Here is a 16,878-nt window from a genome sequence, read left to right as displayed (position 1 = left end):
GGACATTATTTGTCAATGCTTGCCACTAAGTGCTTGGTGTAGGTTTATTATAGAGATCTCATCTTTAGTTATCACCTCAAAGTTTTAAATCATAAATTGTTTTCATAATAAGATGAATCCCTTAAATTAGTGAATGATTAGTTATATAGATAACCACCAAATGTTTGCCTCCTAAATTCTGTGCATTTCTGTATCAGCTATGGATTTTGTGCTCTTCAGAAAGAAAAAATTGTGAGGAGGGCAGAGCCTAGATGGCCAACCGAGAGCAGTTAATTTTGACAGCTCCATAAACTAGTATAATAATATAGGAAAATGTTATTATTTTACAAGTTTGAAACATCAGAAATCTATAGATAAACTACTAAACTACATAAATAGCAATTTTGGTGGAGATCTACAAAAATTTTCCTGTCAAGTAACTGGAGATATATTGACTGACTGAATATGAACAACTCAAGGAATTCTCATCCAGATGCTGCTTTGAAAAAAAAAACTGCAATCGATGACATCTACCTTACAGGAACTATCTTTGAAAATGGATGGCTTTAAAAATGACTTAGAAAACCTCAAATTAAATTCTCAAAAACAGACTGATATCCTTAAGGAACTATTACAGCAACACTGCACAAAACTAACAAATATAGAGACTTCTCTAAATTACATTGAAGGGACACTCAAAGAGGAAGAATTCCAAAACTAATCTCTGCTTAAACAGAATACATGGCTGCTTAACAAAATAGATGACTTAGAAACCAGGGAAAGGAGAAACAGCATAAGGATCTTTGGTCTGCCTGTAAACACTGAAGGAGAAGACATTATTTCATTCTTAACAACCTGGATTCCTGAATTTTCAGACTTGAAAGAGGGACTTTCATTTGGAATTGAAAGGACATATAGAGCACTGAGGAAACCTGCTTCTAACGTAACAAATACTCCACCTAGATCCATAGTTACAAAATTTCTTTCATTTCTAGACAAGGAATTAATATTAAAATCTGCTTGGAGAAAATCACACTTAAAATACAATCAAAGCTTGATAAGGTTTGACAATGATAATTCTTCCAGAATACTAGAACAAAGGAAAAAAGTCTGGCCAATAATAAAACTGTTGAAACAAAACAACATTAAAGCACAGCTGGCCTTTCCAGCCAAGATAAAAATACTTTTTGCCAATGAGATGAGAACCGTTAATGACTTGGAAGAAGCTACTATTTTCATAAAAAACAATATAATGTCTATCCCAAAAGAAATGGAATGGATGACCCTACTCTTAAAAGAATAAAAGAAACAAATCCTTGGACTGATGCTAGAAAGAAGAAACAAAAAAATGATTCCAAGATAGCTGTCCCAAAAAATAACTCTTACAACTACATCTCTCAAAGTATCAACTGACATGGTACATCGTGTCATCTGTTTTTATTTAAAAAAGGAGGGTTTCTTAAACAACTGAAAAATGGTAATGATTTATTCAGAATGATCAAAGAGTGTAGAAATTCTTCACAAACAAAGGTAGGTCAAGATGGGTTAGTATTCACATTATATATAAGCCAAACAAAGCAACATATAAAATAAACATAGAAGTTTCTATTCCCCTACTTGAACTCAATGAATATTTATCTTGTTCATTTTTCATTGTTTTTACATATAATAATTTAAGTAATTAATTAACTAATTTAACAAGGTACCATTCATCAGAGTTCAGACTCAAATGTAACAAATTAACATCATATATAACAGCAGTAACAGTAGAGTGTTTTGAAAAAAAAATGCTGTCATGGAGACTAATGCCTTCTTCAATTAAAGTATGATTTATAAATGTCATGTATATCCTGGTTGAATAATAGTAGCGAGCTTTTAGTACAAATGTCATCATTATTCTGTCTAAATATAGTTAATATCAATTATGGCAGGTATCACAGCTACGAGTGCTGTTTGATTAAGCCTGACATTATGTGTGTGGATGCAGTTGTGTCTGGCAGCTGTTGTATGTTGCCATTTTCATCTCTGGGAAGCTGTGCGTTGTGGCTTGTGATCGAGGTTTACTGATGCTTGTGTATTAGGAAGAGACATTTGGTGATTTAGCCTGGATCCAGGGTAAGGGGGTGGATAAAACAGAGATATTTTGGTAGAGACTAGTTTGTTTATGCATATGCTGAGTGAGAGGTGAGAAGGTTGCAAGAATGTGTTATCTATTGTTGTGACGGCTTGTTGGGAGTTTTTTTTGTTTTGTTTTTTATCTGTTTGCTCTCCATTCTTTTCCTGGCTGCTGCCTTGCTGAAAGGGAGGGAATTTAGGCTTGAAGTTGCAGTGAAGTGAAGCTTTGCTTCTGGTGCATCGCAAGCCTCTGGTATGCAGTACACAGACAAACTAACAGAAACAAACACTCCCAGGTTGCTATGGTAATGGGGACAGAGTGACGATAATGCTTAATGGCTCTGAGGAACCACCATGATGATTCTCGGCAATGTTTTTGGTTTAAAAAAAATATATATATATATATATATATATATATATATATATATATATAATTAAAGGGCTGTTGTAAACCACATGTACACATATTACACATATTGATGGTGTCCCAACACTTTGTTTAGCTCATTAAGTTGATTCTTGATAAAAAAATAATAATAAGCACAATTTTATATTTAAAATGTATTTTGGTTTAAACACATTAAGGACTTGTATAAAAGTGGAAGTCTGAGTTATTGTGAAAGACTAAGAGCACTTGGTCTTGTGTAGAACCCTCTGCAGTGGTTAGGGAGGTGAGCTTGTTTGGACATGTTGGGCATATGGGGATAGCTGATTCCAGGGGTGTTTGGGTTTGCCAGGAAGTGCTAGAGAGTCATCAGATTTCCTTTGTGGAAATATCTGTGGGAATGGAAGGTGTGTTGATTGGTTCACTGGCAGAGTGGCCACTGCATGGAACAGGACAAATATTGGTTTGGATATTTTAAGAACAGCCTGGAAACACACCTTATGAACCAGTGGATGGTATTCTGGGAAAACTGGATGGGTATTGTTGCCCATGCTTGAAGTACTGATATGTGTGTATGTAAGGATAGAAATATACTTATAACAAATAAGAACCTAGAATGGTCTCATAATTTAAAGTCTATGGACTGTATAAACATGCTTGGAAGGAGCTAATAATAAGTCTAAGCATTACAGCTTGTGATGTCTCAAATAACTAAGCAACAGTATTGGCCCTAGGTGTGAGTCCGTGTGTGTGTGTGTGTGTGTGTGTGTGTGTGTGTGTGTGTGTGTGTGTGTGTGTGTGTGTGTGTGTGCCTTCTGTGGAAGTTTGGGTGCCAGGCTGGAAACTCAACACTGTAAAACTCCACTGCCAATCATGAACGGACAGGTGATCTGCTGTGGCGACCCCTAACCGGGAAAAGCCGAAAAAAGAAGAAGTAAAAAAAAAAAACACATACACAATAGTTATGTAATGTATGAATTTAGTAAATCTAGACATAAAATATATAATTGTTATATAAGATGAAGCAGTCTGCTGAATTTAGATATTAGACAGGATTTAATAACATGGGCTTGTGTATATTAACACTACTGTTTTAACGTGTCATAAATGACATACACTACACTGAACATCAAGGGGAAGCATGATGATTTTCTCATGTAAGTAAATATGCATAACAAGTCATATAATTGCTTTAACTTGAATTGTGGTTTTGTAACCCATCTTGACCATGCATAATACTTAAGCTGTTACCAAGGTAACTAATGTTTTATACATGACATCAAACTGACAAAGTTGTTCAAGGGAAACCATAGAAACCTGAACTTGGAATGTCACAGAATGTAACAATCACATTCTGAACAAATAGTATTAAATTAACAATAATCACTCAGTTTAACCTCCACTGATTATACAAAATAGAATGTTGCCATTTAAATCTAAAAACTTTCAGTATATGCCATAAAATAGCAATTTATGAGTATGGAAAGGGAACTTGTAATCATTAATCACAATAAGTGAATTTGTTGTTTTTAACCTATACTTTCACTCATTTTATAAAAAGAAATGACAGATATGAAAATCCTTATGTGTGAGAAATGGGTGTAGAGGGATACACTGATAATTAAAATGCACTAACTTTCATCAATGTTCATATGAAACAAACTTGATGCTTTAAGTAAGTTAGCAACAAACAAAGTGATTACTTAAATGCTGGTAAACAATGAAATATAACTTCTGATATATCCAGTAAAATACATTGTATTATAAACATTAGGTATAAATATTATTTATATTAAGTAGAAAGTTTTGAAAGACTTCATCAATAATGGTGAATATGTTACATAATGGTGTGCTATAATCTTTTACTGAGGTTTTATATATGATGCATCCTACTTTACTATGATTTTATTGCTTGTCATCTATCTTTCATGTAAATATTAATTGCTTATACAATAAGTAGACAGTTATCTACAATAGTACTATATCTGTTCAAAATAATATAAATATTGCTTATTCCTATTACAAATATTCTCCATATGATAATTCAATTTATGGTGCTCAGATGTTCTGGATTCTCAAGTTATGAGTGATAATCTGATGGACTTAGGTTTATCCATGAGATGATTTTCATTCCATGGCTAGTGTGGATCTTAGTTTTGTCACCATTTATTAATTTAAATTTATTTTACAAAAACATTTTTTGGTATGCCTGACTAAAACACTACTTTACTGGCAAACACTCAAAATATAAAACTGATAATTTACTTTAAAAGCTCAAACATATACTTTATAGTTATCAGAGGAAAATGTTTAATAGTCACAATAAAACAAAAAATACATAGTCTAAATAACTTAAGATGGATTTAACTTTATTATCTTTAAATACCAATGGCTTAAACAATCCTAGCAAGAGATCAAATCTACTGAAATATTTAAAATTGAACAAAGCACAAATTGTCTTCCTTTAAGAAACTCATTTCAAAACAAATGACAATTACAAATGGAATCCTAAGGAATATATAATATTGGCGCAATCCACTTATAAGACAAAGACAAAAGGGGTAACAATTATATGGAAAACAATTGTGATTAACCCAGAAATCATTTATAAGTATGGAGATAAAGAAGGTCTTATGGCATTAGTAATAGATAAATATAATAATGGAATATGGACCCTAGCCAGTCTATACTGGTTCCAGGCATTGGAACAGGAACTGTTAAAAAAACACTTGGATTTTGTTTCCAATAATTATAAAGGCAACTTAATATTAGGAGATTTTAACTGTGTATTTGATATTTCTGAAATTACAAATAGAAGACCGCTGCATACATCTGCTGTATCAAAAGCTTTAAACAAGTGGGTAGAATCATTTTATCTTGTAGATACTTTCAAATTTAAAGAAGATAAATCTTTGTTATTTTCCCATCAAGATCACAGATTTGGTACCCAAACTATAATAGATAAAATATTTGCTGCCCATGACTTACACTCCAAAATCATTAATTTCCCAATCACTCCCCGCCCCTTTTCAGACCACAATTCATTGAAACTAAAATTTCAAAATGGGTACAATCCATTAATCTTTAACTCCAGTATTCCAGCATATATAACTAAAATTAAAGCGTTCAGAACCTGGCTATTATCTGAATTACAGTTCTTCTTAGATATCAATTACATCATGGAGATACATAAAATAATGATATGGGACTCATTAAAAGCTTGCATATATGGTAAAACCATAGCTTGGTATAAAAAAATTAGAGAATGAGATTCTGAATTATTAGATCTACAATCCAAACTTTTGTCAAGAAAACCTGAAAAAAAATCAATATCATTTGGAGATGAAAAAGAAAGCAGAAGTATTAAACAACAAATACAATAAAATTCTAACACATAAAACTAGCTTAGCTTTAGAAAAACTATAAATTAATACCTTGGCCACTTATCCCAAATATCTACATAATTTATCCACAACAATCAAAATACAATCAAAAGCTAATAACATTAAAAGTATCTCCCATGAAAAGACAGGGAAAATGTCTCAGATATAGGTGACATTCTTGATGCCTATAGAAATGACTATGTAGAACATTTCCAAAAAGAAAATATACATATTAATCAATTAAATCTAGATGAAAAATGTTCTAATATAAAAAATACCAGAAAAATTAAAAGCAGATCTGCAAGCACCCATATCCTACAAAGTAATTACAGATACAATAAAAGAGGGTAAAAATAATAAAGCTCCAGGTATAGGTGGCATACTTATGGAAATATATAAACTTTTTCCTTCAAAGATATTATCCCTCTTCCATAAAATTATATTAGAAATTCAGTAACAAGCTTTAATACCACCCTTTTGGAGATATTCCTTAATCACACCAATCCTAAAGGAAAACAAATCCCCAAACCTCTGTTCCTCATATAGACCTATATCATTATTAAATAATGACTATAAGATATTTATGACAATATTAAATAACAGAATGAAAATACCACTATCCAAAACAATAATTAATGATCAAACTGTATTTATATATCATAGACATACACATGACAATACTGAAAGAATAATTTCTCTTATAGATTATGTTAATAAAGAAAATAAACACTCATAATTGGTTTAGATATAGAGAAAGCCTTTGATTCAATAAATTGAGACTATTTATTCAAAATCCTAATGCTATTTAAATTTCCTGCATCCTTTGCTCATCTCCTAAAGAATATATATACAAATAATTTAGTGTATGTCAAGTTAGGTCCTTTTACCTCTGAATCTATACATATAACAAAAGGCACTAAACAAAGATGTCCCATGTCACTAATTCTATTTGCCCTGGCTAATGAAATATTGGCAGATTCAATTCGTAACAATATAAAAATCAAAGGAATAGATGTTTATGAACAGTACAATTGTAAATTAATGATATTTGCTGATGACATATGACTAACATTATCTAATACAAAAGAGACATTAGAAGAATTAGATATATTAATCAACACATTTCACATGATTTCAGGACTCCATTTCAATAAATCAAAATCAAAATTGTTAAATTGCTATTTTTAAATAAAAAAAGAACCACAGACTATGGGGGATCACATCATAGAGAAACAGGAATCTACCTTAAAATATCTAGGAATTGAGTTATGCAAAGATAATAATGAATTAGTCTCAAAGAACTACAATAATATCATCAATACAATTAAAATCTCTGTGGAAAAATGGAACGAAATAATATTAACATTTGAAGATAGACTACAATTAATAAAAATGGTTTTACTGCCCATGATCCTATATATAGCCTTAGCAATACAACTGTTACCAGAAAGGAATATACTTAAATAAATTCATGCCTAATAAAATTTGTATGGTTTACCAAAAGAAACAGAATAGCTTTAATACATCATATTAGACCATGGAAACAGGGGGGATTAAACTTTCCTGATATAGAAACATATATAAAAGCATCATTATCTGAAACAATCTCAGATTGGATAAGTCCAAATTACTCTGCAAATTGGAAAGAATTACTAACTGTAATATCAATAAATGAATTTGATTTACAAAAAATATTCAAATAACAGAATATATATATATATATATATATATATATATATATATATATATATATATATATATATATATATATATATATACACATATAACAAAAGGCACTAAACAAAGATGTCCCATGTCACTAATTCTATTTGCCCTGGCTATTGAAATATTGGCAGATTCAATTCGTAACAATATAAAAATCAAAGGAATAGATGTTTATGAACAGTGCAATTCTAAAGTAATGATATTTGCTGATGACATATTACTAACATTATCTAATACAAAAGAGACATTAGAAGAATTAGATATATTAATCAACACATTTCACATGACTTCAGGACTCCATTTCAATAAATCAAAATCAAAATTGTTAAATTGTTATTTTTAAATAAAAAAAGAACCACAGACTATGGGGGATCACATCATAGAGAAACAAGAATCTACCTTAAAATATCTAGGAATTGAGTTATGCAAAGATAATAATGAATTAGTCTCAAAGAACTACAATAATATCATCAATACAATTAAAATCTCTGTGGAAAATGGAACGAAATAATATTAACATTTGAAGATAGACTACAGTTAATAAAAACGGTTTTACTGCCCATGATCCTATATATAGCCTTAGCAATACAACTGTTACCAGAAAGGAATATACTTAAACAAATAAATTCATGCCTAATAAAATTTGTATGGTTTACCAAAAGAAACAGAATAGCTTTAATACATCATATCAGACCATGGAAACAGGGAGGATTAAACTTTCCTGATATAGAAACATATATAAAAGCATCATTATCTGAAACAGTCTCAGATTGGATAAGTCCAAATTACTCTGCAAATTGGAAAGAATTACTAACTGTAATATCAATAAATGAATTTGATTTACAAAAAATATTCAAATAACAGATAATAACAATTTGCCATGGCACATATGTATTAGTAAGCAATATAACATAACTAAACCCACTAAAACTCATATGATTAATTATTACATTGACTCATTTGGGAAAATTATTAATGCAAATATAGATTTAAAACTCTGGTTTGATCTTTTAACGCCATTTATAGTCACAAAGAACTTTCCACATAAAATATATAGAGAAATTATTAATTATTGGGAACAGAAAGGCTCCAGTGTATCAAAGAGCTAAAAGTTTTAGATATGCAAGTGATAAACACCCAAAACATCATATTGGAAATATAAATGGGCACTCAATACAGTTAACTGAAGATATTAAAACAAATATCTTATTATCGATAAAATATACATCCTTTACACAATACTGGAAAATTTTTAATTGAAAATGCTTGCAGAGAGCATTCTTAACCCCAGAAAGAATCAGTAAAATTAGTTCTTCCATAAAAGGATTATGTTGGAGATGTGAGCAAGTATACAATACAGATTGGAACCACATTTTTTTTGATTGTGTTAAAAGTAAGCCATTTTGGAATGGTATTAATACGTTTCTACAAGCTTTAATGAATCATTTTATTTAACTAAAGCTCTTGCATTATTAAATGTGAACAAAGTTCCATATTTGAATAGGTCAAATGTATCTAATATGGACTATACTTGCAATTTCAAGGAAGTGTATAACAAGAAGATGGAATACAAACACAATACCAACTTTGGAAGACTTTTACAGCCTACTGAAGACCACAACATTGGAAATTAAAATTAAAGAACTAAGAATTTATCCAAAGCCATTTATCAACAACACTTGGGGAAAAGTCTTATTGTTGATTGACAATGTACAATAATTGATCAGACACTTTGATAATGGATTGGACATGCTTATAAAGTAACTGTATGCATTAAGATCTGTTATAGTGTCAGGCTAATGTAAATAGTGTACATAGTTACTTAAGATGTTATGTATAAATGCTATGGAATTCATTCAAATGTATTTGAAAATAAAAAAAATTGAGAGAAATAAAAATTTGTAAATGCAGTTCTTTTTCAGATAATAGCACTGTCATGGCATACAATCAATCCTGAAACATTGTACCTTTCTATTCTATACATTTCTACATTTGTGCACAATGGAAAGAAAAGATGTAAAAACAGTACTTCTTCTGATGATAGAATTAGTTATGTGGTTTCTTAAGTTGTTTCAAAAGATTCACCTCTAAAAAGAATAATATGATCATCTCAGTTCAGATAACTTTTACTGTTTTGTTTTTCCATTAATTAAGTTTTTTCTTCTTCCTGTTTATTAAGGTACAGATCTTCCCACGTTAGCATGCCTCAAGTTTTTCTATATATGCATACATACAGTATTTCTCAGTTCAACTTCATCATTTAGCTCCTTGTTTGTATCCAAACAGCCTGCTCTCTCCAGGCTCTTCACTGCTGTGCAGTAGTTATCTTTTCTCAAACCAAGACATATCCAAATTATGTAATCCAACATTTTTTGACATTGATATTTGATTACCAGGAAAGTCCGACTGGGTAGGTGCCCATTTTTAGCTGAGGCCAGGGAGAAAAACTTGCAATATATTACAAATACATTTTAAGAACAATAACTTTACAATCTTCAAAAATGATACACAACCATCTACATTTGAAATAATTACATCAAATTAGGCATTTTGTGAATGCATTGGTTAAGAATAAATCCAAGTTATATGACAGTGATTTATTGTTTAGAGAAATTGTAGCTACTTTGCAGGAACCAAATGAAAGTTAGTATAATACAAATAAGAATTGTAATATGAAGTGGGAGAAAACAGGGTTATGGCATATTTAGATACAGAATCAGAGTAGATAAATTGATTGAACTAAGGAAGTGGGTGAAGAAGCGAGAGTAAGGAGGTGTAAGGTACGAATCAATACTTGTTTATTTTTAGAGATATAGTTTAAAGTAAAGTAGTGAGGGGAGGAGGTAGGTAGTGGCAAGTAGAGCTTTAGTTGTGTTGGTGAGAATGTTTTTAGCTCTATCAAATAATCCATGGCCTTTGGTGATTTGTTTAATGCAATTTTGTAAACGCAGGTCAAATTTAAGATTGCCATCCACTATCATCCCTAATAATTTGCTATGAGAAGTTACTTCAATGGTATCATTGATATGTGAATCAGAGCATTTAAACAGTTTTATGGTACTGCCCCTTTTTGTCAATCAGTGCTGTTACTGCTTTAGTTGGCAACCTGACACATATTTTGCATTTACCAGAACTGAGACAAATGCAATAGAAAATATTACACAAATGATCAAGTATTCTGTATCTTATTACTGCCACACATTTCTGTAATAATATTTTGCTGAATAAATACTGCATGTTTTCTTCTTGTGAAAACTTTTTGTTAAAAATCTCCCCGTTTCTTCAACTTTTGCAGACTATCATATGCTGTGTAAAAATACTCTGAATTTGATCAAACCATACAGTTTCTACTTTCAGTTCCCTAGATATGATAATTTAATTGAATAATTGATTATTTTTATTTATTAATTTCATTATTTATATTTGAATAATTTAGCCTGTCTTATCACTGGAAAACTACCTAGTCACCGCGTTTCCTGAAGTGGGTGAAGTAACAGTTACAGTACAGGCCTCCTGTGGAAATTCTGTGGTTCAGGACACTAGGATTGTTCGAGTATTTGGTAAGCGGGATTTTTGTAATGTGTAACAATTTGTGGTGTTTAAATTTGCTGATCATATTGTTTACTAATTTTCCCCATTTCAGATCACATTGATGCCTTGCCTTTGAAGTTCAGTAAGGATCTTGATGCCGCTAACCCAGACATCCCTGAATGGAGGCAGGATGTAGGACGGGTGGTTACAAGGCTTCTTGCTAAGGTATAATTCTTTAACGTAACTTTAAACAAGTATTAGCCTTGTACATAACCGTGTTTGTAAAAGTTAAATGTCACTGAAATGAGCCATCTATTTGTGTTCTCAATTATATATGCAATGATAGCTTATTTCTTGGGAAGAGGCCATTCTCCTCTCCATATAGATGTATTTGTTTAAATAACTAAGATGTTGAAATGTCATCTTTACATTTAAATGAAGTTTTAAATATGTGTCTGTACTGTTCTAATCTTGTCTAAACCCCTTTTGACATGAGCATTTTACTGAGTATAAACACAGCTGTGAATAACAGAAGTAAAATAGTTGTATTCAACAATTCAGCACCTCAATAGTTACCATTTTTACAGTTCAGGCAAATATACTGCATGTAACCCTGCCTAATATCCCTGCCTGGCACTCCATATCATACCCTAACTAATAGCATGGCTCATCCTGATCACTAAATCAGTAACAAACTATTTCCAAAGGACACATTTTGGGACAATGACAGGAGGTCTCTTCATCTCCCCAGTATAAACCTAACACTTTGTCACCCTGACTTATTATCACCTACCAAATGAGGATAGGGTGTGCAATCTCCTCAATCACACATTTGTCTTGAAAGGAATTTGCTTCTTTTCTGTTTTACAATTTCTACCCCTAAAGTGGCCCCACTTGCCTACCCATGATTCTTTGGACTGGCCTTCCCTAATCTAAGGGGACAGTTCTGCTGACAGCTGTTTTATACCTTGACTAGTTCACCTCCCTGTTACAATAGACTTTCTTCTAGTTCTAGTCCCATTTCAACAATAACTTCATTGTTGATTTGAAAATGTTGTCAGACATAAACATGCCTGCATTATGGAATAATTGTATGTAACCATTCAATAATCAAATATTTAGAATTATTTTAGAGTTCAGTTAAAATTATATGTCATCAGAGACTAATTGCCAGTACTTGTCTCTTCCTAATCTCCCTGTGTAAAACTTCCTTTTGGTACCCACACTATTGACAGGCTTGTCAGCCATGCCTTTTCAGGGTGCCACATCCAGGTTACCGTGTGGTAGTATAGTTATCCATAGAGAATCCCTTTCAGAACTATTACATGAGGTTCCACTATAATGAAACTATCTGCACAGTCACCTTTCAGAGGTTGAAGAGGGCTTCTTCTGCATTGTTCTATGCTATTCTGACTGCTCTCTCATTCACTTTGTAACCAACCAGTATTCCTTCATAGTCTGTTCAGTGTTTTCTGTCTCCCGTTTTTTCCTACATTCCTTCTGTCTTTTGATACCTTTCTGGACTTCTCCATTCCACCACCAGTTTTCCTTATAAACCTAATTTCTGTAACTGGCTCTGTTGCATATCTGCTTTATAGTTTTCCACAGGCTGGTTTGATGCACTGCCATTCTTCCTTGACTTCATCTTCTTGCTTTATTTCTGAGCTGCAAGAGCCTTAAGTATTTCCATGAACACTTATGTTTTCATTCCGGTTAAATTCCAGGTCTTCATCCTATTCTGTCATCACCTTAAAGCTTTCTCTGACCACTGTTTGCAGCTGATTGTGACCACTACAGTTTTAAATTGAGGGCCAACTATTTCATTGGGAATAATTTTGCAATCTCTGATTCTACCCCAGTGTCTGTTCTTTACTGGGAGGAAGTCTCCCTGATTTGTGTGTTGGACGCTCCTCTATATGGTCTTGTGACTGCCTTTCTTGACATTAGATAGTTGGAAGGGGAAGTTATGTTAGGCAAAAGATTATATGGGTGAGAAATGTAGATCAGTGCAATATTAATGACAGTAAGAGTGTTGCTTGCAGGAGAAAGAGAGAGAGAGAGTGATGTAGATCAGGTTAGATGATATGGTTGGAAGAGAAGAGGTGGGCCTTTAGCTAAATCCTAAATTTTGGTAAGATAAGATGAGGTGTTTTTATTTGTGTGGGAACACTTTTTCATTATCTTAGGCCCAGTACTGAGAGTAAGAGATTAGGTTGTTTAGTTTTGAGAAAGATGCAGTAAAGGACAAAGAGTCTGTAAGAGGAAAGTTATCTAATTAACTTAGCTGCTAGGGAAAAGAAGGTCTGGTTGACTAGGCATTTTTATAGTTGGAATCACAGTAAAAGTTCAAACTTTTGTTGAAGAAGGATGGGTTTTGCTTTTTTTCATTGTTTTACAATGGTGTTTATTTTTAGGGGACTGGGTAATGAAACTACAATTTTTATGAATCCTAGTACAGGGTACTTGGATGTATATTTTGTTAGTGTCACTGCACAGCAACATGGTAGAGTTACTGTACTCCTGAAGGGCTGTACCTTGAATGAGATGTTAAACAGAACTTTCATCTTTCTAAGCTTGTAGAGTTCACTTGGATTAAATCTTACAGCATGTTTCAATGAAGAGCATTAGAGTTTCCATGACCTATTTACCAAATGTGGTTTGGTAAAAAGGGAATTATGAGACAGACCATGATGTGAAAAATGGTAATCAGTATGACCCAAAAATTACAAAAGGTGAATAGGGTTTTTGCTATTTACTCTTGAGGGACATAGCTTTCCATTTACTTAAATTGTAACCTCTTACACTGAAAACTATATATTCAGAACATAGTATATAATATATATTCATAGCATACAGTATGTCAAGATATACCTATTATTCAAAATAAAATGTATAAACTAATGCATAAAATCCAAATCCATTTGCATATATTGCTATCTAATTAATTCATGAGTGTACAGACATATACAATGTTTAATGGACGTTTCTATTGTTTGCACATTTTGCAAAAACATAAAGTAAATAACAAAATGATCAACAGAACATGGAGTTTCAAGAGGAACATTGTTAATCCATTCTGTTTCTTGTTAAACTTCTAAATTCAACATATGTCCACAATAATGAAGTACAGATTCTGTGGTTTCAGGAAACTGGTATTCCAGAGAATTCACTTGTAACGGTGGTAAGACCAGGCCTTCCTACAACAGGTGAACTATATCTGCTTCCAACAGCCCAGGCAATGAAGAGGAGGAGGAGTATACCAGCTGATAAGGTAAATCCTCTAACATTACTTGATGCACAGGTGAGAATTAATATGCTCCACTTTCAGACTATTCACATTGCATATATTTAACTTCAGAATTCATACGCTTATATTTTTTTTAATCAGGTGAACTGATCCTTCTCAAAACTATTATTTGTTTAATTGTAGATTTTATGAGATGAAGCACATAGTGCATATGCTATTTAAATATAAAATAAACATTGACACAGCAAGGCCATCAGACGTCTCTGTGGAAAGCTATAGCTGTGTAACTTAAGTATAAGTGTACATATGCAGTGGCATTTCCAAGATTTAACAACAGACAGTGTTATGGCTATGACTTGTATCTACTAAGTAAATAAGTGTTAAAGTGTAAGCATATAGACTTCTACTCTCATAGAACACATGTGGTATAGAACTCTAATGATCAGGTACGTTTAGAAATAATTACCAGTCTACTACCTGAAACTGTGACAGGCATATCTGCAACTGATGAGATTTGGCTTTGTTGGCCTGAATGTACCCATAGAGACCTAAAAAGCAAGACGTCATGGGCATTCAGAAGCTATGTAACTGAAGCCCTTGTGTGTCCTTAAAAGATCATTTGCATGTATCCCACGGGCTTATACTGCTGGAGGCTTAAGGTGTTGCACAGTTGGGAATCTAGCTTGGATAGGTCTTTCTTGTAGTTTTTACTGAAAAGTTTGTCTCTGTGACCATTTTGCCTTTTAGTTTGGAAGACTAACAGAGATGTTACAATATGACAATATGGGCATTTTTCACTGTTGTTAATGTTTAATCTCCTTTTCTACTATGCCAATGTTCTTAGGAATGGCTGTATGAAGAACAGTTCAGTTAAACATATCTGCTGATGACAAATTTATACCACAAAAATAAAATGCTAAACTTTTATTTTATTGCAGGGGCTGGGATATTGCAGTTCAGCAGGTTTCATAGTAGTGGGTATGTAATACTTCCAGAACTTGCAAATGGCTGACTCTAGATACCAGAGAAAACCAGGGCTTCTAGCTGCATAAACTTGCTTTGCCATATCCCATTTACTCCATCATAACAAGTCATCTTTCACTGTGTTTTTTTCTTATCCACTAGTGTATATGATGAAGTTAGCTATACACCATTGCCTAATATCAGTTTCATAAATATGACTGTGGGAAATGTACAGCTGCAATTCTCAGCACATTTTAATGCAGATTTTTGCAAAACTGAAGCAATGCATTGCCTTTCCAGTTAAATTAGCCCTCATCATCTTCTTATATAGTGTTATCTTTTGAAATTTCATAAACTGGAATTAAGAGTTGTCATGCCCACCTCTTTTCGGAGCTTATATTTGTGCATCTTATATTTGTGCAACTTACACAGTGTCTGTCATTGAGCCAAGAATGATACCTCAGTATAAAGAAAAAATGATCAATTTCAAGAATTGGCTAAGCTTCTGGTGTCATTCAAAGGGGATCCAGTGTCTGTCAGCCTGGGATGACATGCTCGACAAGCCGCGTTGCTTTGCAAGAGACAGCTTGCACCTGTCACCCCTTGGCTTTCGAATACTGGCCAAGGTTCTTGCTGCCCCCATAGTGACTTTTTTAGGCAAGGCTCAAAATTCAAACCCACTTCCATAAACAGCACAAGTAAAAAACTGAGGGTTATGCTACTCAATGCCAGGAGTTTAAATCTCAAAATGCATGCACTCGAAGCACTCCTAAGTATGGAGAACGTCGACATCTATGCAGTAACTGAAACCTGGTTCATGGCTCCAGAGAGCACTCCAGCACTACTGGGCTACAACTCATACCACACATTTCGGCCACAGAACACGGACCGAAACACAAAAGGAGGGGGTGTATCCATAGTCATCAAGGATACCCACACCTCCAGGTTAGTGGCACAGCATGATACTTCTGAGATCATCCATGTGCAACTAACATTGGGCAAATCTGCAATGCAAATTGTGGCCTGCTACAGATCACCCTCCATGACCCAGGACCACCACTCCACCTTTCTGGAGACACTGGAAAACATGAAGGTCCTACCGAACACCCTGATCTTGGGAGATTTCAATTACTCTACCATTAACTGGGAGAAATACTTGAGTACAAACTCCCAGGCTCAGCGCTTCCTGGAATTTATCAACTCAAATTCCCTGGATCATCTGGTAAACTCCCCTACCAGAGGCCAAAACATATTGGACCTGGTCATCACCATGACCTGGTCAACCCATCACTGGTTAGATCAGACCATAAACTAATCACTCTGGAAGTCCACACCCCACCACCACCCCCAACCAAGGAAGCCACAGTGAAAAACTTTTTTAAAGCAAACTTCACCTTACTTAAGTTAGAGGTGGTAAGTTTCACAGCCCCCACGCTAAATGATAACACTGCCCATGATGCAGAATCCTATACAGTTGCACTGTATGAGCACCTACAAGGATGCATGGATCGTGCCATCCCTAACAAAACCAAGACTCACTCCCCTAAGAG

The 16,878-nt window shown here is 33.3% G+C and overlaps 1 protein-coding gene across 1 annotated transcript in view; it reads left to right on the top strand.

The window, feature by feature from the left end:
• SORCS2 (sortilin related VPS10 domain containing receptor 2) overlaps window positions 1–16,878 on the top strand; it is a 2,271,537-nt gene that overhangs the window by 2,129,304 nt on the left and 125,355 nt on the right. The window contains exons 20-22 of the mRNA XM_044063564.1: window positions 11,024–11,147; window positions 11,231–11,343; window positions 14,264–14,389. Coding sequence (XP_043919499.1) covers window positions 11,024–11,147; window positions 11,231–11,343; window positions 14,264–14,389 — 363 coding nt within the window. The remainder of the gene's footprint in view (window positions 1–11,023; window positions 11,148–11,230; window positions 11,344–14,263; window positions 14,390–16,878) is intronic.

Source organism: Protopterus annectens, chromosome 2.part1 (assembly GCF_019279795.1).
Source record: "Protopterus annectens isolate FY-2018-M chromosome 2.part1, PAN1.0, whole genome shotgun sequence".
Taxonomy (NCBI): Eukaryota; Metazoa; Chordata; order Ceratodontiformes; family Protopteridae; genus Protopterus; species Protopterus annectens.
This window is presented reverse-complemented; position numbering and strand designations above follow the sequence as displayed.